This window comes from Lissotriton helveticus, chromosome 12 (assembly GCF_964261635.1).
Source record: "Lissotriton helveticus chromosome 12, aLisHel1.1, whole genome shotgun sequence".
NCBI lineage: Eukaryota > Metazoa > Chordata > Amphibia > Caudata > Salamandridae > Lissotriton > Lissotriton helveticus.
The window spans coordinates 47035451-47060200 of NC_136073.1; the positions used below are offsets into that span (position 1 = coordinate 47035451).

The 24750-nt window shown below is 46.6% G+C and overlaps 1 protein-coding gene across 2 annotated transcripts in view; it reads right to left on the reverse strand.

Moving 5' to 3' along the window:
- Nucleotides 1–24750, reverse strand: part of YBX2 (Y-box binding protein 2) — a 134824-nt gene that overhangs the window by 80563 nt on the left and 29511 nt on the right. For both annotated transcript variants that reach the window (XM_078671182.1, XM_078671183.1), the window contains exons 5-7: nt 9358–9654; nt 8757–8869; nt 8432–8597 (exon numbers count right to left, since the gene is read on the reverse strand). In XM_078671182.1, coding sequence (XP_078527308.1) covers nt 8432–8597; nt 8757–8869; nt 9358–9654 — 576 coding nt within the window. The remainder of the gene's footprint in view (nt 1–8431; nt 8598–8756; nt 8870–9357; nt 9655–24750) is intronic.

The following is a 24750-nucleotide window of genomic DNA, read 5'->3' on the forward strand; positions in this document are numbered from 1 at the left end:
AAAGGCAGGCAAACCCCCCCCTCAACAAACAATCCAGGGAGGGGCACTGCCATGCCGTATGGATGAACATGCCCTCCTCTCGGCCACATCGAAGACACTCCAGGGATGTGATCAGCCCCGCCCGCCACAAGCGTACCCTAGTAAAGTAGACCCTATGTAGGCACTTGAATTCTATGAGGCGGAGTCGCATCGCTATGGCCGCTCCCCGTGGAGCCACCAAGGCCTTCCTCCCTCCAATCCTCTTTCCTAGTGTGCCCACATCCGCCACCCAGTCCCCCTGGAGCTTCTGAAGTGTGGGGGAGCAAGCAATGTGTAACCAGGGACTGGTAGATCCGGGAAATTCTTTTCCTTCAGGTCCCCCATAACGTTTGCTTCCAGTGGACTGAATTCGGGGGGAGACTCCAGATCTAAGCTGGGGGACAGGGCGTGACGAAACTGAAGGTAGCGATAAAACTGTGACCGTGACATTAGGAATTGACATAAGGAATTCCCTCTGGAGGTCTTGGAAAGACTTTAAGGGGCCCCTCATAACATCCCCCAGGACCAAAATACGTATGTTGTCCCATCTCCGGAACCCCTGCAAGGCTGTCAATTGGGGCAGCCGCCCGTTATTCCAGAGGGGAGTCTCCCCAGTCAGGGTGTACCACCATCCCATTCATCGTAATGCCAGTCTCCAATTCAGGACCACCACCAGTGTGACTGATGGCAACGCGGCCCGCAACATTGCCGAATACAGAATTACATGGAGCAAGTGGCCTCCCATGAGTTGACGCTAGAGCACATATGCCGGGTCTCCCCTATCACCTTACCACCACTCATTGAGGACCGGGAAGTGTGAGGCCTGGTAATACGAGAGAATGTACGAGGACAAGAGAGGAGGCACGTACGCAACGTCACACGTACCTTTCTCCCCTCCCACAGGAATTGCCCAAGTGTGGCATTCACCAACCGGAACCAGCAGGGTGGGATTGGGTACGGGTGATTTTGTAGCTGGTAGAGGAGCCGGGGGAGCGCCACCATCTTGAATATCGCCGATCTAAAATATAGCATCAGGGGGCATATGGTACCAGATCTTGAGGTCTGCACGTACCCGCTCCCACACTGGGACCAAGTTCCACTCCCAGGAGACTGCCGGCACATCCAAAAGAAACTCGCCCAGATACTTCAGTTCCCCACTCCCAACTGTATCAAGGAAGCCCACGCACACACTCTCGTCCGATCCCCAAAGCCCATAATGTGGATTTGCGAGGGTTAATGTAGTGCCCGACGTCGCCCCGAAGATCTGCATGATGCGCAGGAGACGTGGCCCTGTCCTGTCAACTGCCGTAAGGAAGAATAGATCATCTGCATAGAGCACAATCCTGTCGACAGGCTCGAGCCCACTCGAACCCTCGGACTTGCGCATAAATGCATACCCAGGCCTCCAGCGGCTCCATGGCTAGAGCAAAAAAATACAGGACAAGGGACAGCCCTGCCACGTGCCTCGTCCGATAGAAAAGGCGGATGAGGTCGCACCTGCTACCCTCACTGACGCCGTCAGATTTGTATACAGGAGTGTTCGATATGATAGGAAGCGCTGGCCGAGGTCGAGTGTGCAGCAAGGCAAATCGGTATACCCAACTGTCGAACGCCCTATCCATATCTGATAGGAGCAGAGCCACTGGTTCCCCCATCCACCTAATGTGTCTGGTTGCCCTCTGGGGCATGAACCCAGCCTGATCTGGATGTACGAGTATGGAGATGTGGGGCAGAAGGCGATTGGCCAAGGCTTCGGCCAGAATTTTTGCCTCCATGTTTAAGAGAAATAGGGCGATACGAGGCATGGTGCCTCAGGGGGACGGCCAGGCTTATGGACCACCACCACCTCTGCATGCCTCCAGTACGGGGAGTAGGCCCCTCTCCCGAGCTTCCTCCACCACTGCCTGATAGTGAAGGGCTAGCTGCACAGAATAGTCAGAAAAATTCACTTGGAAACCCATTAGGTCCCGGCGCCTTCCCTGTTTTAAGCTCTCCCAGAGCCGTACCAAACTCCTCATGCGTCAGGGGCAGCTCCAGCTGATCCCACACCTCAACCGATACAGTGGGGGTGGGGACAGGGGGTGGTGGGTCTGTAATCTGCATTCCTGCCTGATCCAGAATCTTCAGAAGGGCCTGGGACTGTATGGCTCCCAGACAAAGTCGGTGTAGCATCTTGCTGGACTAGTTCTCCCATTGGTAGACCCGACTGCGCGTCGCCAACCAGACCGGTCTGGCTTCATCCATCAGAAGAGCAGCACATGTCTGTTGGGCCAGGAGTAGCTGTCTCCGAAAGAGACTCCCTCTCGACTCCAACGCTCAAGTGACTGTTTGTTTCAGCACGAGTCAGCTCCTCCCTGCGCTTTCTACAGCTGCTGCGCACCAGGAGATGTCTACCCCCCCCCTTAGAGTGGGTTTCAGCGCCTCCCACAAAGTCTCGGCGCTAGAGACCGACCCCACATTGGATGCTAAGTATCAATGGCTTCGCTCATGTTCACCCCATAATCATCATTCTGTAAATGCCAGACCGAGAGGCGCAACCAGAACGGTTGCCTTCCTCTTCCCATGGTGAGCTCAAGAGACACTGGGGAATGATCGGAGGCGCCACATGGCAGAATGTCCGCCGATAACACCCTGCCAATCTCTGCCCGGGGCACAAAGGTAGTCTAGTCTGGAGAAGGACTCATGGACCGCCAAAAGATAAGTAAAATCCCAACTATCCCCATGAAAGTGTTGCCATACATCGATCCAATTAAGTCCATCGCCAAGGAATGCTGTTTCTATAGATGGCCACTCGCCGAGCTACCCCCAGTCCTACACCTATCCCTGGCCAAGTCCATAACGTCGTTCCAGTCTCCACCCACCACCGATACCACCTCTGGTATATCGCCCCATAGAGTGAGGAGTCCCCACCAAGGTCCACTGCAAGGGGAGGAGGGGGGAGCATACACTACCCAACACCAGGGGGTCCTCATCAATCTTGCCCCAAATAAACAAATAGTGTCACTCCGTGTCGGTCCACTGTTGGACATGTTTGTAGAGGACCCTGCGTCATCTATGGGTATATTTCTAAGAATGCCATAGAAGCCTCCTGTTTGCGTGTAGTGAATTCTGGGAGGGGAGGGGGGCTGTTCACGTTCATTTTGCTTTTGAATAGCATATTTGAATGCACCCGACTATCCACCTTGCAATACCTCATTGATATGAGATTGCCTTTGTGTGGTGAAGCAAAAGCAACAAAAGGTTGATGGGTTACGGAAAGGTTTTGTCCTTCCTATGTAATAAAGCATTGCTCTCTTCACATCTAATGTGTGCAGGGCACGTTCTGCCACTGAATCTGGTTGAGGGAAGAAAACAGGTAACATATTGCTATGAAAAGCAGAAATTACTTCAGAAAGGAATTTTGGATTAGTCCGAAGAACCACTTTATTTTGGTGCATTTGTAAAAAGGGTTCTTCTATAGTGAATGCCTGTAGCTCACCAACTCTTCTGAGTGATGTGATAACAAGGAAAGTATTTTTCCTTGTGAGAAATTGCAGTTCACATTTGTGCACAGAATGCACTATGTACAGTCTAATCAGCATTACCATTCACTTTTCTGCAAGAAGCCCTAAATGGTGTCCTGCGACCAAAGGTTAAGAGGACCTAAATGAAACAGGTTTGCTTCAGGAAAAAGCCTTCATGTTGGTTGAGCACTCAGTTTCAACCCGTACGCCAGCACGCTGTTTTTCATAGCCCGACAGGCAGATTAAGTAAGCAATCTGCTACTTCGACTTTCCCTCCAAATATCAATAACTAGAACTGCCAAAGTATCTTAAGTTCCAATAAAAGATCTACAACTATAAGCAAAGAGAATTGATTTGTAATTCTGAAAGCCACATGGTGGCTTGAGACGATTGAAAGGCCTTAAAATCTAGATCCAAGAAAGTCTTAATAAATGGAAAAGAGAGGGGCAAAAACAGGATCAAACCAAAACTGGAATACAAGTTCACCTTCACTGTGAAAATGGTGAAGCCTCCACGTGAGGTAGCAACCTGTCACTGACAGTTCAAATCAATGGATGACTTTCAGAAGACTTTATTGTAAGGAGCCCTTCTTATGGTTTTCAAAAGGATACTAGATAAATCAGGCCTCATTCTGCAGTCCATACGAGGTGATTAGTTTAGGAACCCCTTTGCACTTTCATATTCCTAAAGGATGAGCTTTAACCTGGCCTCACACCTGCACCATTATGAAGCTAGTTGCCTCATTTATCATTTTTAAATACTCTCCAGAACAACCCTCCGGTAGAACTCCACATTTGAGGCCTGTCTGCGACCTAAGAAAATACCTGGGGTGTCTACACCTTTATGTAGTTATACTAACTTAAACTCCTTAAAGATGGTAACAAAATGTCAATATCTCCAAAGCAACCAATACCCTTTGAGGCTTATATCTGTAAGATACTCTTCTGTAGGCACAGAATATTTATGACATTGCATTTTTAGCAACTTAATCTGCAAAAGATCTCATTCTAGAAAAGTATACTATACTACAACCATTAGCTTAGAACATGGAGTAGTTATTAATCCTATGGCTAGTCTATCATGCCAAGCAAAGGCACATTCCACTACCACAGTACACCATTCTGTTGTGTGTTTCCCTCTGAGGCGCAAAGCCTGAGGTTTTCTGTGTTCCCTGCACTCTGTCCCACTTTACAAGCCGATTGAAATAATAATCGTGTTGAAATTTTAAAAACTGTATAATATTTTAATAGTGTGATTTTAGACACTCTACCCACCTCGAGGCGAGATTACTTCGCCGAGGCTCATTCATTTTCACCACGCCGATATTGCCAGGCGCTGGGAAACCCTCATCTCAACTCCAGGGGCCATCTTGGATAGGGAAGGCGGGCCGGAGAGCTTGGCGCCCCTCCCACCCTCCTCTGCCCCCATTACCATGTATATAAGCAAGGGACTTACCCGACCGCGCAGCGGGCGGGCGCAGCGGGCGCGCCAAAGGCAAGCCCGTCTGCGCCCGTCCGCGCCTGTCCCGGGCCCAGGGCCACCCCCCTGGTTCGCACCCTCTGCCTCCTCGCATCCATTACTCTGCCGCCCAGCTCCAGCGTCTACGCCCCTTGACCAATAACACATGTCTTATCTCTTACCCGATCTCTCTGCTCACCAACCCAGATACATACTGCCCCGGCTGTCACATTAGGATCCCTTGTACTCGTAAACCCCCGGATGGTAAACCTTATACCATGAAAACCCACACCATAGCACTCACGAATGTCCGCTCGCTTGGCAAGCACAGTCAAGACATTCATGAGTTGATCCACGATCACAAAATAGATCTTCTATTTATGACCGAAACATGGATGGGCCAAGCGTCCGATCCGGACTTGGTCATAGCAGTTCCAGCAGGGTATACCACCCATAGACTAGATAGGCAAATCAAGAAAAAGGGAGGTGGCATCGCCATTATTGCCCGTGATACTTACACTGTAAGGTTCACCATCATCCCACAGACCTCTTGTGAAGCCATTGAATTTGCTATCAAACTGTCTCCATCTTACACTTTTAAAGGGGTTCTCCTCTACCGCCCCCCAGGGCCCAGAAACGACTTCATTGGTGCCTTCAGGTCATTTTTGGAAGTATCTGCACTAGACAATCCTTTCACCATTCTAGGTGATTTTAACTTTCATTTGGACGTCCTTGATAACCCTGATACAGCTACGCTTTTAGCCGATTAGTCCACTTTCGGCCTTGCCCCCCTGGTTCATTCCCCTACGCATGAAGGAGGTCACACCTTAGATGGCATTTTCACCAATGCCACGGGCTTTCAAGTCACACACACTTCCTCTAACATGGTCTGACCACCATCTCATTCTGTCATCGCTACAAATACATGATCCCCTGATCAACAAATCCAACTGTAACCCCCGTCAACCATATCTGGCGTGGGATGACATAGATGAACGTAGGCTAAAAAATCTGCTCATAGTTACCACCCCCTCGTTATCTACTGACCCCAATACTGCTACGTCCCAATTTTACAACTGGGTCAGTTCAGCAGCTAAAGATCTGGTCCAAGTCAAGCAACGATCACGTAATAGATCTACCCCCTCGGTCCCATGGTATACGGACGAACTACGCACACAAAAGCAACAGTGTCGAAACAGAGAGAGACACTGGCGGAAAGACTACACCCAGGAATCTAAATCCCTGTACAAAGAATCGGTAGCCATATACAAAAATCTCATCATAGACGCCAAGAGAAAGTATTATTGTCATAAAATAGAAACCGCACAAAACTCAAATAAATGCCTATATGAGACTACCAAACAGTTAGCAGGCTCTTCTGTTGACCTTACTCCCCCCCCCCCCGTCTCAAGCTCTCTGCGATGCTTTGTCCAAATTTTTCTTTAGCAAAGTTGATGATATTTATCGAATCTTTGCCAATACCGCTACCCAATCCCATAGGGCCTCTATTCAGCTCGATGGACCAGTTTTTCACCAGTTCGAAAAGGTGACCTGCTCTCAGGTACTAAACACCATATCTTCCATTAAATCGGGGTCGGCCCGGGACCCTTGTCCTTTGAAGGTTATGCGGCCTATCATGGATGTAGTTCTTCCATCCATAACTGAGATCTGCAACTCCATGTTTTCCACAGGTTCCTACCCGGATACCTTAAAGAAAACTCATAAAACCACTCCTCAAGAAACCCACCCTTGATAAAGAAGAACTTAAAAGTTACCGGCCCATTGCTAGTCTGCCACTATTAGCGAAAATCGTGGAAAAAATTATGAACGCCCAACTCTCCTTTATCGAGGAGAACAAAAGGCTGGACGAATCGCAGTATGGCTTCCGCCGATATCATGGAACTGAGACCGCCCTGGTCAAAGCGGCAGATGACATTAGATCCATCCGGGATGCGGGAGGCTCAGCCATCCTGATCCTACTGGACCTATCGGCGGCTTTCGACACAGTCGACCATACCACCTTGGTCGACCGTGTCGAGAGTATAGGGATCCGAGGCAATGCCAAAAATCTCATTGCCTCCTTCCTAGCTAACAGGACCCAGGTTGTCACTGTGGGACCTTTCGAATCCTCCCCCCTGTCAATACCTTGTGGAGTTCCCCAGGGCTCATCCCTCAGTCCGACACTCTAACATTTATGTGTCGGACCTAGCCAAAGTCATCAGGGCACACGGGATGAGCCTGACGTCCTACGCAGACGACACCCAACTGGTCCTAGCAGTTAAGAACGATGGGCCACAAAAAGCCAACATGCTCAATCAGGGCATGCAGGCAATTGGTAGTTGGATGGCCCACAATTGCCTGAAATTAAACTCTGATAAATCAGAAGTTGTAATTTTCGGCAATCTCTCCCCGGACTGGTCCTCTTTATGGTGGCTGTCATCTATGGGCCAGCCTCCAGACCCGGTTGATAAGGTTAGGAACCTGGGTGTCCTGTTCGACAATCGACTGAACTTCTTACCTCATGCCAACCAGATTTCCTCCTCAGCCTTTTACAAACTACGGCTCATTAAAAAAATTCTGCCCTTTGTACCTGAACATCTCGCCAAAACATTGGTGAGCGCCCTGGTTCTCTCCACCCTAGATTACTGCAACGCCCTGTTTCTAGGTGCCCAGGAGAGAGTGCTAGCCAAAATGCAGGTTATCCAGAATGCAGCCGCTAGGCTTCTAGGGCGCATCCCTAAATACCAACCGGTCTCACCAATTATAAGAACTTCACTGGCTCCCGGTGAAAAAGAGGATTAGGTTCAAGGCATTGTGTCTGATCTATAAGGCCTTACATAATACCGGACCAGTGTTTTTCACTCAAAACCTAACCCCCTACTGCCCTCCCAGAACACTGCGCTCCTCCAACTCCTCTGACCTGGTGGTCCCCCGAACTAAAACTGTCAACTGGGGTGACAGAAGATTCCTAGTAGCTGCACCGAAATTGTGGAACACTCTCCCTCTTTCAATTAAGACCAGTACCTCCCTCTGGTCTTTCCGAAAAAACCTCAAAACTTGGCTTTTCAATCTCTGATTCCCCTAACCTTTGTACATCAACACCTCCGTGGGTTAAACACAGCAGTTATCTAGCGCCGAGATGCCCTAGGGCCGTCGTTCGCGCTTTACAAATGTTGTTCTAAATAAATAAATAAATAATAAAATAAGTTCTAGAAAGCAAGGCAAAATAATGTGAGAAACCATGTTTGAAAGGTATAAATCTGTTAGCATTTAATTTACTATGCCTGAAGTTTTGCAATATCTAGTCATGTAAGTATACCAGTCTACCTACAAAGGCCACAAAGGATGCAGCCAAACTGAGTGGATCATAAATGCTCACATGCCAGGGAATTCTAGCCACGACTAGCAAGGCTACACCATCACTAGTCCTATCCCCACAAAGAGCACGTTACCTTAGCAGCCTGCGCCAGGTTTGTCGACTGCTGCCGCCTGCGCTGGAAATAAGGTCTGTTACGCTGTCTTTGGGGTTCAGGGCGTGCAGCTCCTTCTGGCGCGGGTTTGATCTCTCCGTCCCCTCCTTCTGTTGTAGGCTGCTGTGGGGGACGTGGGCGTAAAGGTCTGGTTGTTGAATAAGGAGAGAAATTAGATAACTAAACCCTTTCAATGCCTCACATTTACCTGCAACCAGCTTGCGTCCATCCTCATGGACAATAACGAACACAAATATCCTGCTAGGACAACATGAAGGTTGTGTCAGAAAAACGGACTTGTAGGTACCTGCGGAACCTGGGGCGGAAGCGACGTGGTTGGGGCCTCTCCTGACCTGCCTCTGCAGGTTGCTGATCTTGAACCGGCTGAGTAGTGTCTTTGGGCTCCTCGTTCTCAGTACCCTAGGAAAAGGACACATAATAAACTGGAGTACACAACATTACCCCAAAAACATTTATATCTAGAACAGAACATTAAAGCAGATGCTAAAGGAAATGGTCGCAACTTAGCAATATTGTAAAGGTGGAGGGCACTATTGAACAAGTCTAAATTCCAGCAACTTGGGGGGGTGGGGGACGTAGTCTTTACTTTGCATTTCTTATGGATGCATACAAGTGCAGTTGATGTTAGTTATTTCAATGCAATAATAAAGATAAGGCTTATGATACAGAAAGGTCTATCTGTGATACATATTACTGCATTTGTTTCAGACCAAAAATACAAATAAAATCACGTTATTTATATGCAAATTTAGAAGTAGTAAGTGAACAGGACAGGTTTGAGAACATTGCTGCAATATAGAATTCACAAGGTTTTGTCTGAGAAAATTACATGATTCTGCTACAGTACAAACAAATGCAAAAGCTAGCCTACACACTAATGCACACACCTCCGATGATGCTGGTTGTTGCGGTCTATTTTGGGGACGTGGGCCCCGCACAAATCTACGACGGTAAAAGAATGGTGGTGGGCGCCTCCGCTGTGGTCGCTGCTGCTGCGGTGAGGAGTCTTCGGTCCGCTCTCCTTCACTGACCTGCTCAGAGGGAGCACCTTCCCCGCCAGACTCCCCTTGCTGGTCCAACCTGGGCTGAAAGAATCTGCGACGGAAACGGCGGCGATTTGGAGCATATCTGCTGCCCTTGACTGGCACCCCCCCTGGCCCAGTCACATTCGCTGCCTCTGCACCCTGGAGTGAGAACAAGAGCCACACTTTAGAGACGGAAGGCAGCATTTTCATATATGCAATGCATTATTAAACTTTCAGTCTCCCCTCGGGTGTTCACCCTTGCAATAAAGCTAGATCCCAGCAATCTGCCGAAGGATTTCCTGCCTTTTTTCTGTACAGCTGCTGAACATCTAAGCTCCATTCTCACAGGGAGTCAGTAGTGATTATAGTCTGTATTAAGCTGAAGGCATTTGGACACCAGGTACACTAGCAGTCAGGACTGCTCTACAGCTCAGCCACCAGCTCTTTGCACTAAGCTGGATGTAGGTGTTCCCACGCAAGTCTTAAGTAGAACAGCCCTGTCTGCATGCAGGGACATTGGCACACTTATACATGTATATTCTTATGTTGGAGGCACCCACCTCAGTGCTGAACAGTCTAGTGGCACCTCTACAATTCTGAAAGGAGATCTTTAACTGCATTTGTTCTGCATGTGTTGTAATGTTACAACCACATTGCAGCATTTAGCAAGAAATAAGTCTAAATAAAAGCCAATCTAAAACTGTTTGGATGTTTAGGAAGTCAATGACCATACTGAAGGCTACAAGATAACACCGGGACTGAACCAACAAACACGAAGGGGGGATCGCGATGATCTACAGGGACACCATCTGCTCCACAACATCCCCAAATGACCAGACACTGGTAACGAATGCCTCAACTTCCTACTACACAGATTGAAAAAGCACCAGAGGCACCATCGCTTGCAGATGAGGCCCACACCAAATTTTGCAAGGCATTCCCAGAACTCATCACCACACCATCTACTCAGAACCTAATCTTTCTATGGGACCTCAAATTCCATCTCACCGACCCCAGCAATTACAACACCACCGACCTCCTGGAGAGCATGAGCAGCATCAGTCTCAAGCAGCTTGTCACTGACCCTACCCACAGTGCGACTTGCTCAACCCCATTTTCACCTCCAGTGGCCAAGTCAGGTACAACCACTCCACTAACTTGATCTGACCATAACAGCATACACTTCATCTCAGGACCCATCTAAATCTGCATCGTGCCCCCACCCCCTCAAATCCACTCAAAGAAACTCGAATATAGCATTAGACCAGTAGAACACTCTGCTCCCACCTGCCTGCTATACGACCAGAAACAAGCAACAAAAAACCTCTCCCAGATAGTACAGACTGTCGCCCACCAAGACAGCCAAGGTTAGAACTAAGCAAAGAGCAAGCTGGTACACCAAGGAACTGCACGCCACCAACTACAACTGCCAACAACTTTAAAGTGGAGCCTCAGCAAAAAGAGGAAGACCACACTGCCTTTAGGACAGCTGTCAACCAGTACCACCACCACCACCACCTGAATGGAGACCATATCAAAGCCTACGCAAACCATAGTAAGGAACTCTTCATCATGGAGTCCACCAATCCTGCAGCACCCAAGATCGCTCCCTCCCAGGAACTATCAAACCTTTTAGACTTCTTCCATTAAACGATCTCAATCTACAAAAAATTCATTCACTAGCCTTCCTCTGACAACAGAATCAACCAGCTCACTCACTCAAACTAAATACATCTGCTAACCCACTGAGAAACCCCTCAACACACAAGATACTATCTCCATCATGAACGCTGTGCACTCAGGAGCACCCATGGACCCAAGCCCCCACGAGGTCTTCAACCTCAGTAGCAAGACTGTCAGTGATTAGCTCAGAAAGATCCTAAACCACTCCATTACCATGGCCTCCTTCTGGAGGACTGGAAACACGCAGAGGTAAGGCCCATCTTGAAAAAACCAACCGCAGACCCAGCCGAACTAAAAATAACTAGCATCCCATCTCTGCTCCCCTATCCAGCAAAAATCCTAGAAAGTGATCAGCCAGGAACTCGCCCAACACCTAGAAGACCACACCTTCCTTGACCCCTCCCAATCCAGATTCCTAGCTAACCCCAGCACTAAGACGGCCCTAAAGACCAATTACAGCAGATCAAGGGCCATCGCCCCTTTCTTAACCAATTGAACAGATCTAGATTCAATCAGTTTAATCAATGTATTATCCTCCTATTCCGCTCTATTCTCTATGTTGCAGCTGTCCAATAGCCCCTGAGTCGGGGCACCTTGTCCGTGACAAGAGCCTTGAATTCCACATAGGTTCCCCGACTCCAGCAACCTGATCCTGGCAGTTCAAGTCAAGTCAAAAGATCTTTATTCGGAATAAAAACATCCATAAAAGTACAAGCAAAAAAAACACATATCATCATTCAATTCAAAAATGACAATTGGAGAATAATGCAGGATAAAACGAGCACAATCGAATCTAAATCGAATCATAATCTATTACAATAATGGTAGTTTCACAACTATACCAAATTTGTCCTTCCCCAATAATCGAAATAAAAGAAAATTGTTAAAAACACAATTTAAAAACCTTTCTTAAAAAGACAAACATCACATTATTATAATATTTATCTGATTACACATAAATACTAAAGATTAAAATTGTAAGTGTAAAAAATTCCTTTATCATAAAAGTACAGAATAAAAAGTGCAGTGTGCTATGGTTAAACATCAATAATAAGGGTGGCTCTCGATCTAACGGCGGCTTTGAGAAAACAACTCATCCTAAAAATAACTTCGTCTGATCCCAAAACCAAAAAGGACCGAAGTGCCGATTTAAAATTAGTCAGTTCATTTTTCTTGCAATAGGGCATTAGATAATGTACAGTAAATTTTTTATAAAAACCACAGAAGAACAGGAAATGCATGAGACTTTGTTTCATGCAAGGGTTACAGGGGCAATTTAAAGTTTCAAGATGTTTATTATATCCCAGAGGGAAGTTCAGTAAATTAACTATACTCCCCTCTCGGAAACGAAACAATAAACCCCTTACCCATCTACCAAGATGCAAACGCAAATATCTGTACGGTAGGCCAGGTTTTTTAATGTGTGGTTCAGAACAGGCCATATATTTTACAACCGTGCATTTGATCTGATTCTTACTGTCCCGCTCTTCACTATATAAATCATACAATGCCCTTAAGATAATGGTCTTATGGGAGCGATCTATTAGGTGTGGTGATGTGAACAAGGATACCAAACCCACGCTTGCAAGGCACTCTTTTACTGATTTCAGCCATGGGATATGGTGTCCCCTGTCACATTTTAGACAATCCAAAATAATGTCACGGGTCAATGTAGCAGCCGTATTGTTCCATAACTTTATCCAGAACAATGCTGGTCTCGATCTTACAAAATCCTCTATGTAGGCGATATTTAATTCATTGTGACATACATAGTTTGGAGAACAGATGACCCCCCCCAATACCTTACGACAGAATCTATTTTCTTCTGTTTGAATGGAGGAACACTTAGTGTAGCCCCAAACCTCAGCGCCGTAGGTGCCAGTTGGCAAGCATTGGGTTTGGTATATCTTCACCAGGGGGGTTATCACATCAGCTTGGGTGGGCTGCCTCAACGATGTTACACAGTTAATGGCCTTGCCCAACTTATTCCTGGCATAAGAAACATGGGCATGCCACGTACCACTATTTGAGAATAAAAGCCCTAAATAGGGAAAAGTATTGGTACTTTTTAAAACATTTGACCCTGAGATAATCTGGGGAATTTTGTGACTTTTTGGCCCACAACTCATAATCAGTGATTTTTTAAAATTAGTTGTTAAGCCTAAATCGGCCATAAAAAGGACAAACCCTGAAATTAAAATACGCAGTGCCTTCGGGGTACGGCCCATCAGAACCGCATCATCTGCGTAAAGAAGGGTGGGTATTGGTACTCCATTAATGTAAGGCACATCACTAGTTAGGGTGCTCAAAGTGCCGCTTAGTTTATTGATATACAAAATAAAAAGGAGAGGGGCCAGCACACACCCTTGTCTCACCCCCCTACCAATGTTAATATCGTTGGAGACTTCACCCATTTGATTCACACGTACACAGGCTTTAAGATCACGGTGTAAAAAAGCTAAAAAATGTACCAGATGGTCATCCAAACCATATTCGAGAAGGGTAGACCAAAGCCGGGAGCGATTAACAAAATCAAAAGCCGAGCTCAAATCCATAAAACCAAAGTATAAAGGGGATTTCTTTGCAATGTTATATTTTCCCATGATCAAATTCAAATTCAAGCATTGTTCCACCGTTCCGACACTACTGCGGAACCCAAACTGGCTAGGATGTAGGATGTTATTCTCATCTGTCCATGTTCTTATTCTTTTAAATAAGATCCGTCCCAAGACTTTTAAGGTGTTATCTATTAAAGAAATTGGGCGGTAACACCCAGGGTCCAGCCTATCGCCCTTTTTAAAGATGGGAACAATAATGCTACGTGACCATGTTTCCGGAATCTCTCCTTCAGTTAAATTATTGAAAACATTGCATAGCAAAGGAGCCCAAAACTCTGGTTCACATTTTAATTGGTCTATGGAGAGCCCGTCAGATCCGGGTGCTTTGTTCCCGGCGCTTTCTAAAATTGCATCGAAAACTTCAAGCGTGGAAATAGACATTGGGTGTGGAGGGGGTAGCAACAAAGGAGTATTGTCTGGTGTTGCGTAAATTTTACCAAAGTGCGCAACCCAGATCGGGCCAGTGATGTTGCAGTTGATTTCCGTCAAATTTGAGCCAATAGATCTTATTTCTTTGACCTCCCTCCAAAATCCAGTGGTATCTTTTAGGTCAGCAGATCGTGCCAGGGAATCCCAGTGGGTTTTCAGTAAATCATTTGATCTAGTACGTAAAGCGAACTTATACTCTGTTCTAAGCAGCCTTACCCTCAGTATGTCCCTTGGTTCAGCTTTTAGGGCAGCTCTAAGCATCCTATTTGCTTTTGAGCATGGGGCATCGAACCACCTAGGTGTTTCCTCAGCCTTACTAGAGGCTGGTCTAGAAATTTCACCTTTAATTATGTTACAGAGTTCAGAAAACGCTTTAACCACATTTACCCCTTGGTCCTCTGTGGTAAGACAATCTTTAATCAAAGATGGATGTTTCTTACATACTTCTGCCAGGATTCCCTTATTGTCTGCACCCTTCCAAATTACCCTCAACTTGTCTGTCGATACCACCAAACCCCTTGCGCCTATTTCGCATTTTGGACGCTTACCCCTTGGTAGTGATAAATAGATGGCAATTGGGTAATGGTCGCTGTAAATTTCACACACTACTTCTGCCTTTATTAATGCCTTTGCAATGGCATAGGAAACAAAAACATAATCAATCGTCGTGCCACCCCCATGACCAATAAAGGTGGGGAATGGGGATGCATGATTTTCCATGCCAACATGCTCCATGCAATTAACAAGTTCATTAGAAGAGATAAAATCTAACAGTTCTATACCTCTTTTACATGGGGGGTTTCTTGAATGTACATGTGCGTTAAAATCTCCCCCTAAACATATGCCATCAAATTTGCCATACACTTGTCCATCCATGATTACATTAATAAAATCAAATAAAGAAATAAAATTAGGATTAGGTTGGGACAGAAAATCATTGTTATAGAAATTGATTAAACACAGTTTTATCCTCTGAGTATACGAAAGTGCCATGAAACTAGGACAGTTTGTTTGTAGTTCGTCAACCTTCACATCAGCAGTAATTTTTATCCAAATGGACAGTCCACCACTTGGGCGTCCAACCAAAGGGGCCAAAGCAGTCCTATTATGGCAACTATACCCTTCAAACAATAGGTCCTCAACACACCAAGTTTCTTGGAACATCATTATATCATAACGGTTGACACAATCCCTCCATGAAGGAATTCCCATTTTGGACTTCAAACCAGCAATGTTCCAACTAAGAATTGTTAGTTTATTGTTTATATTGCTCCTCGAACATGCACCCTGGTTGGTACTTGGGGCAGTTTTAGGTATATCCACGCTTTGTTGAATACTTAGTGAACTAGATGGAGAAATCTCTAATGTTGACAGGGTCTCCTCTAGGGGTGGTTCCTCTGACTGTGCTGCCTCAGAACACACAAGAAGTGGTTTAGTAGTTTCAGTGGGCAGTCAGTCCAAACAGTCCAGATCCTGGAATATTCCAAACCTATTCTGTAACGGAAAAACTGGTGGCGGTTGCATCAACTTGTTGGGAGGACGGTAGAAATATTTTAAGGGAAGTGGGGTCACCACAGTAGAAGGTCCATATCGGCCAGGATTAGTATTCAGCAGATATTTCGCTGTTCCCGGATTTCTAAAGTTAATTACAATGCAGTCCCCATTGATGTTTTTGTAAAGAGGACCGACCCAGGTTACTCGCCTTGTGGTTATGATTTCTTTAGCTATATCATAACCCACCCCCTTATGCTTTGTTAGCCAATCTATACACTTGTTGTGAAGTTGAACCCATGATTCTCCTTGACCTTCCTTAAGCGGTGGGATTCCAGCCAAAACTAAAACATAAGGACAAGCCTCAGGTGGAAGATGTAGGGCCGGGCCTTGATGTTTGATAGGCCTGTTGTCCTCATGCATATTCTTTTTGTCGTGCTGGTTGTGATTAACAGGACCCCTCTGGGCTAAGGTGGTCTGCTTCGCTACATTACTCTTTCGAATAGAATCAGTTAATGATCCGCTTACATCATTGGCGGAAACAGAGGATTTAGTCGAAGCAACAGTTCCATATATAGGGTTACATGGGGGTAAGGGGGTGTTGGTTTGACAAGCAGACGAGTTACTGCCTGTGGTGCCCTTGTTTTTAGATGCCTTTAGTGTATCTGACTGTATTGGATTAATTACAGCTTGTTGTTCCGCTGTCCTTGTATTCCCGTGATCACCTGAAATAATGACATGGGTAGTAGTTTCAAGGTCTTTTAACAATCGTTCTACTCTCATTTTGTCCAAGTTTGCTATACCTTTCCTCTTAGCATCCTCGTTTTTGATTAGATTCTCCAATTTGTCAAGTCTTTTAAAAATATTATTAAATTGTTTGATCATTTGACCTTCCAAATTTTTAAAAATTGTATCAACAACAGTCTCAATAAGGTTCCCCTCTGACTTGGAATAATGACTGGATTTGTCATTTTCGTGGAGGGGCTCAGTCTGGGTAGAGATAGATACATTATTTGACACCTCGTTGTTTATAACGACCATATCACCCAGATGCGGTTGATCCTGTGTGAGTACTATATGCTGGACCAACTTTTGTCTCTTCCCCTTATTCCACATACTTTGTGGGGTAGGTTGGTTAACAGTCCTTAGTGGCTGCTTCCGTTTGTTGTTAGATATTTTTGCAGGGCCCCTCTTTCTCTTGGCTGCAACTTTATCAGTTCCCTTATTTCCAGCCTCTGTCGACGTTTTTACTGAGGCTTGGCCTGGGGTCACATCTGATGCTATATATGTTACAGTATCATCATCGTCTAGGACAATTGGTACTTCTGTAACGGGATGTGAGGATTTTACAACAATTATTTCGGGAGTTATATGGGTATTGCCATTACCACTGGGAGTGGCAGTGGCATGTAATAAATTAATACACGTCGGGCCCATTGAAAATCTCCTTTCAGTCTCAACTATCTCGTTAAATGCTGTATCTATTAATGTCTCAAACGATGTTAGCAGTATTGCAGGGGACTCTGCGTCCTGAGTCAGGATATCAACATTATCACTTGTGGCGGTGCAATTAGCCATTATGGACAGTTTATTAAATAACTAACCTTATTGAAAATGTTGGTGGGGTGGCCCGCCCGACCACTGTTGACCTCTGAGGGCCTCAGAGGGCCCGCCCTTTGCCCGGGCTTAGCCCCGGGCGCTCCCGCGCGCGACTCGCGGGGCGAGAGGCACTCCGCTGTTAAATCGCGCCTCCGGGCGCAGGTGATGACGCTCCAGGTGCGCCGCTTGCCTCCGGGGCACCTGGGAAGTGTAGTCCCGCAAGTGGGAGAGCCTCGCTATCCCGGCCGTTGCCCTCACGGCGCTGAAATGGTGGAAATGGTGCCACAAACCGCCGTTCTCCGCTCGGCGTGCGTCTCTGCTACAAGGTGAGCCCCCACTGAGCGCTCGGCGCTCCGCTGTTAAATCGCGCCTCCGGGCGCAGGTGATGACGCTCCAGGTGCGCCGCTTGCCTCCGGGGCACCTGGGAAGTGTAGTCCCGCAAGTGGGAGAGCCTCGCTATCCCGGCCGTTGCCCTCACGGCGCTGAAATGGTGGAAATGGTGCCACAAACCGCCGTTCTCCGCTCGGCGTGCGTCTCTGCTACAAGGTGAGCCCCCACTGAGCGCTCGGCGCTCCGCTGTTAAATCGCGCCTCCGGGCGCAGGTGATGACGCTCCAGGTGCGCCGCTTGCCTCCGGGGCACCTGGGAAGTGTAGTCCCGCAAGTGGGAGAGCCTCGCTATCCCGGCCGTTGCCCTCACGGCGCTGAAATGGTGGAAATGGTGCCACAAACCGCCGTTCTCCGCTCGGCGTGCGTCTCTGCTACAAGGTGAGCCCCCACTGAGCGCTCGGCGCTCCGCTGTTAAATCGCGCCTCCGGGCGCAGGTGATGACGCTCCAGGTGCGCCGCTTGCCTCCGGGGCACCTGGGAAGTGTAGTCCCGCAAGTGGGAGAGCCTCGCTATCCCGGCCGTTGCCCTCACGGCGCTGAAATGGTGGAAATGGTGCCACAAACCGCCGTTCTCCGCTCGGCGTGCGTCTCTGCTACAAGGTGAGCCCCCACTGAGCGCTCGGCGCTCCGCTGTTAAATCGCGCCTCCGGGCGCAGGTGATGACGCTCCAGGTGCGCCGCTTGCCTCCGGGGCACCTGGGAAGTGTAGTCCCGCAAGTGGGAGAGCCTCGCTATCCCGGCCGTTGCCCTCACGGCGCTGAAATGGTGGAAATGGTGCCACAAACCGCCGTTCTCCGCTCGGCGTGCGTCTCTGCTACAAGGTGAGCCCCCTGGCAGTTATTCTTCCTCCAGATGCCTTTTGTGGGTCTAAAGAGGTTAGTCTCATCGGGGGGAGGGGGGGTCAGGGATCTGTCCTGCCGTACAGCCCTGACAGTCCACTGTGCACCTATTGGGGGGGGAGCTCCCTTTAAAGGCAGGCTTAGCTGTAACCCTGCAATGACCTTGGAGTATACGGATGCGGGCCCACCAAAACTGCTTGTGTCCCTACGCCCTTTAACCGTTCAGACATCCTCTTGCTGCTGCCCATACATTTTGACCCTACAGCCCACGTTGGAAACTGCATTCCCCAAAGGCAAGTCGGTAGCCACATCAACCTGTTTATTTTGTGGTCACCTGACCCACTCGATAGATCCAAGGCTTTTGATGATGCCCGGTGGTCCTTGGCAATCTTTATCTACTCAAATGTTGGGAATATATTAGTAGGGTTTATAGACTATTTAAAGATTCCTCTTAAATAAGCGCTTTACTTTGCTTTTTACCCTCCTTGAAAGAATAATCCTTACTATATGCTCTGTGGGGCTGCCGATTTGATTGCCCAGGACTAGCTCAATTATAATTCATGAAGTTTCTCAGCGACTATTGGAGTGTTTTATTATCCTTTTCCTCCTTCTTGGTTCAACCATGTTCTTGGGACTCATTTTCGGTGGACAGCTATCCTTGTTTAATCTGTGGACATCGAGAACTGTTATCCTGGTTTCAATCCCACTGCACTGACCTGGACTTTTCTGAGCGCTCTGATTCTTCCATTGATATGGCGGTACGGGTGGGAAGGGCTCGCACGAAAATTCGTAGTGGCCAGGGTTGAACTTTACCGACTGAGTTTGATAAAATACCTTGATTTAATAAGGGGATTGCACCTATAATGATGTGGGAGTCGGGTGGTTTTTGCTACCTCCCCTGGTTGGTGTCTAATCTTAGCTTCACACTGTCTCGATTATGTTTCGGGGGGGTTGCTTCTGGCGGAGGGTAAGAGACCGGGGGCATGTTGGATTTCTCCTCCTCCACTCTTTTCCTTCTTGTAGGGTTAGATCTTGGGCGACAGGCATGCTGCTAGTGGGGTTAGGCCGTAGCGATTGCAGGGGTGCAGGGTGGGGGTTTGTTATTTTATCTTATTTTGTTCTATGGCCCTTTTCTTTCCTTTTTTTCCCTTTTCCGAGAGGTTGATTGTTTACTCTAAACTGATTTTCTCATTCATGTGGGTGTCTACTCCGGCCTTAATTATTCTGTATTTTGGGTGGATGGGTCTCGCAGACTGAAGTCGAACTGGGTTGTTTAGCACATTTTCTATCCTTCTTTCAATGCTTATATACGTTTGCGTTATAGATTTATGTATACTTGTCTATCTGCATTGTCGTATTTGCCCATCACCTACTGTATTGTATCTCAAGTATGACACCCTATTTCTGTATTGCCTCCTCTTATCTTCTTCAATAAAAAGACTTTAAAAAAAAATTATAATTCATGGATCTCTTGGCCTCACTTTTCTTGCTCACACTTGTCCGAGTAACACGGTCTCAGACTCTGCTCCCGCTGTTATATTGGGAACTTATTAATTCCTCCTCCTGACTTCATCTTAACACTGACGAACTCTGCCAGCAATAAGCTTGTTTTCAGGTAAGATAAATCCACCTTGGAATTCTTAATCCCCTTCACCAGTGCTCTCAATACTTCTGGGAGAACACAGATGGTCAATAAAGGGAAAACATAAGCACGGTTTATCTAAATCCAGAGCTCAACTTAAAGTCCAATTGAGTTACTTTGCGCTCTATTTCTGCCAGATGTGTTGCAAATGACTGAAGTAGGTATATCTGAAGTTCCATTTTACTAGACTGCCAAAGAAGTGCCCTAGGAATTACATTCTGCCAGGCACTTATATCCCCCAACGTGGAGATCTTTTCCGAAATCAAATCTGAAACGGGGATTTTTTTAATGCAGATTTATATAGCGCGAACTCGACCCAAAGGTATTGGAGCGCTTTACATGAGCACCGGTTACGTTATACAAGGACACATTCAAGCACCGAGAGATTAAGTGATTTTCCCAGAATCATAGGATGTGGATGCGACCAGAGGCTTGAACCTTGGTTTCCAGCACCAAAGTCAGCAATCTAGCCAGTGGACCACATCCTCTAGTCCACATCCTCACATGCAAGCCCTCGGTCCAAACATCGGCGTGTTAAGCACGTCCTATTTGTGCTTCCATGGCAGCTAAAAGCTGATGTGAAAGATTTCCTTATTCTTGATCCATGGCATGACTATTTCCAACTATAGTTGGGATAAAGGATCGAGAGTTTATAACTTTACCGAAAAATTCGTTCCTAAAGGGGCATTCAACTTTATGGTGAAAAGTGAGCCTTGATCATTCCCTGGGTCCTTGCTTTGCAGCACTTGGGACAACTACTAAAATTGTTAGTTGATTCAGCCAATGCGTCCTAGATTCGTTATAACCGATCTTGAAAGCCGGGGACAGTAAGGAGGATGCCTGATCAATTTTGACCTCGTTTTGGGATAGGCTGGCAATCGTGGCAGGGTTCAAGGTGTTCTGCACCACTTGCTGGCAACTTAAATTGTCTCCTATTGAAGCTTCATATAACAGCTTCAGACAATTGCGAACACCCTGATAAAGGGGATTTGGAGCTAATGCTGAATAAGTTAGAACCCAAAGGTGAAGAGTGTTCTAAACTAGTCCAAACCAGGACCATTGCACCATTGACTAAAGGCAAATCCAAAGGCACACTGGCAGACCGAAATTAGTTCCCGATTGAGCCTCTTGTAGAGCAAGTCATCCGTCCCTCTGTTAGGGAGCACAGACAGCTTCCCCCTTCCTCCTTGACAGATTTTCCACTTCCGGTGATTTTATTTCCATAGTGGCCTGCATGGGTTTACACCTCCCCATTTTAGAATTGGACAAGTGCTTTGGTATGCTTTGAACATGGTCTTATTCTTGAACCCAACCAGATATACATTCCCTTGGTAGGGGAAACTTTAGATCAGGCAGCGAAGAAAGCCTATCCCACCGGCTCCACCCATCAACCCACAGAACTCCTACTTTCCAGGCAAAGAGACTAACCACTTAAAGTAAAGCTTACCATGGTCGCTTTTGTTAGCTGATGAATTATTGTGTCACTTTAAAATCACTTTATTTGTACTCCCAGGAAGGATCACAGCAATGTAGTGGAACAGTAGCGCTGCCAGTAACGTTAAGTCCTCGGTGAAAAAGAGTTACCAAGGGGGTATGGAGGTGGGGGGCGCGAGCGGCAAGCGGGGCACATCAAGGAACACTCAAGCTGCACTGGACGCTGGTCAGGCCACCTCCGTTGGTCTCCTGCAGGCTGTAGCTAGCTGCTACGCTAGTCTGATAACCCCCTGCCTGCTGAACCCTCCTCCCCCACTCCATCTACTTGGTTGCAGGAGCTGGGGCCCGTTAGGTGTGGTACCAATGTAGCAACGAGCTCTCCATATTCTGAGGGCCAAGACAGCTGCACAGGACCTCCGCTTGCATGCTCCCCCAGCCACTGCACCACTGCCTCCACTCCTCCCAGTATCTTCCTACAATCCACAATTACCATTACAAGTAAGCCTGGGCGGAGTTCTGCAACACAGATCTCCGCGAAGTGCAAAAGACAGCAGCGCTACTCAGAGTTCCACGAGCAGCAGAGTGCGCTGGATAAATGTTATTCGCGGTGATTCTGTGCCAGGCGCATGTCTGCATTGTGCAATCGCAAACAGCACCATGCACAGCGCAAGCGGGCACTACTTCCTTTTTGCCAGAGCAGCAGCTTTCTCAACGCGAACGGACAGTTTCTAAACGTAAGCAGTTGCGACCACTCGCAATGAGAAATCAAACCACCTGCATGAGCAATCTCACCGGGAGGTTGATTTTCCACACTCCTGCTTGCCAAGTTTATGTGAACGATCGAGAAAGAAAACCTCGCCGGGAGGTGGATTTTCCTCTCACCACTTTGACATTGACAAACGTGAGTGAAGAAAAAACTGTGCTCAGCTATGCAGAGCAGAGTTTTTGGGAACTCTGAGCTCCACATAAGGCAAAGTGCAGAAATCTCCACAAACTCCAGGAGTGGTGCTCACCGCCCAGACTGAATTACAAGTAACATTACATTCTGCATTTTAAGATGCCAATAGTCAAATGTGGCCAGTGTAGCAGGCGTATCCCTACTCTGCAGCTGTCCATGTAAGAAATAAAGCATTACCCAAGGCACAAATGAAATCTGGGCGGGCTAATTGGATGATGCAGAGTCAAATGGCCCACCAAAGTATCAGCAAGAGAGTCTTCATTCAGTTAATAGGTCAAGATAGTAGAATTTGCAAGTTGCAGCTTTACATATTTCTGAAAGGGAATATTGGCACAAGCAGTGCTTTTCCTCTAGTGGAAAGAGATTAGGGGTTTCAACTAAAGTTATATTTCCCAACTGGTAAAGGGCAATACAGGGTACAGTCCAAGCTAGCATTTTCAGTGGACACTAATCCCATTCGGAGATGACACTAATTTTACAAAGATGACTCATCTAATAGTTTGTCTAAATAAAACTTCAGCACTCTAAATATAGGGAGTGAAGAGTTCTCTGCTTTAAGGATCGAGGTAAAATACATTAAGAGAAATAGTTTGATTTACATGAAGATATGATACAACAGTGCAGAAAAGATGGGTGTCCCCTAACACTACCCTGTTGTGAGATAAAGTAGGGCTCAGTAGATAGTTGCAATCACATCCACTAGGAGTGCTAGTGAGTTACAGGCTCTAAGAAAGCCACGGTCCATGAAAGAAACTGCAATATGGTCTTATGGAAAGGCTCAAAAGGAGTTTACAGAGGTGAAAGGCGTTAATTACCTGTATCTGAAGTTCTCCAGTATTCGCATCTTTCAAAGAATCACATGCTTGAATCACCCCAGTAGTAGAGCTGGGAGTCCCATGGCACATACTGAGCAGTACGATGTTAAACATACAAAAAGATTGCTTTAACAGTCACAACAGTGGCCTATCCACCTCAGTCCCTACTCATTTATGCTAGCAAGTTCGGATTTCAGAGTACTGGAGTACAGTAGTCCTGTTTCCTCTGTACTAACTTTTTGCCTGAGGTTGGAGGGGCATTTAAATCGATGAAAGATACCAATGCTGAAGAACTTCAGTTACAGGTAAGTAACTTTTCTTCTGCAGTATTGGATCTTTCATAGATTCACATGCTTGAAGCATTAATCAGAATAGCAAGCTGTAAAACATTTATTAACATTAAAGAGGTAGGAGGGAAAGGCAAAATCGTGTTACCTTGCTGGAATAAGTATTGCAGGACCGCTTGACCTAGTGCTGAAGTGTTCTGTGATGCTGAATCAAGGCAGTTGTATTGCGTAGATGTAGTTCTGTTTTTCTATGTTGCCGCTGTGCATGTCGGCAATAGACATCCAGCAAAGAGTGCTACAGACGTACAGACACCTTGTGAAGAGAGATTTCACAGTTCATGGTAATGGATAACACTATTACGAAGACACCCAGCGAACTACAACCGGCTTTGATAGAGACTGTTTAAGATGACCCATATGCTAGGAGTAACTGATCTGATTAGCTTAGTTTTCAGGATGAAGCAAGGATTTGTTCGTAGGATAACCTCTCCAAATTGAAGGAAAAGCTTCTTTGAGAAGGGTTGGGGCTAAGGAGAAATGAAATGCACTACTTTCCACAAGATATATTTCAGATCTGTTTTGGGAATAGGTTCGAATTATTTCATTAGTTGAGCCAGCAGTGTACTAAGCCTCCACAAAGGAGAAAGTTTCACAGGCAAAAAATGTCCGAAAGAGGCCTTTGAGAAACTCCTTTATACATCTATTACACCATGTTTTCTTTAAACTAGACATAGCAGCCAGATGCAGCCAGATGCATGAAATAAAGCATACTTGTCCTGAATTTAACAGATTTCGATACTGAATATTTGTGGAGGTAAGGCAGATACTGATTTAGCTTTTTTGCATAAGTCAGTTACAAAAAACGTGTCCATTTTACTGAGTAGGCTTTGTTTTTGTTGTGATATTGAGAATACTTTAGTTTAATATAAGGAGACGTTTTTGGAATAGTGACAGTGGCTGCTCGAGAAGCTTGCCTTGATTAGCTAGTCATCTAAGGGAATTTGATAACCTCCCCCATATCAGCCACTTCTCTTGATGTGCCACCACTGATGCCATGCAACTGGTAAAGATTCTG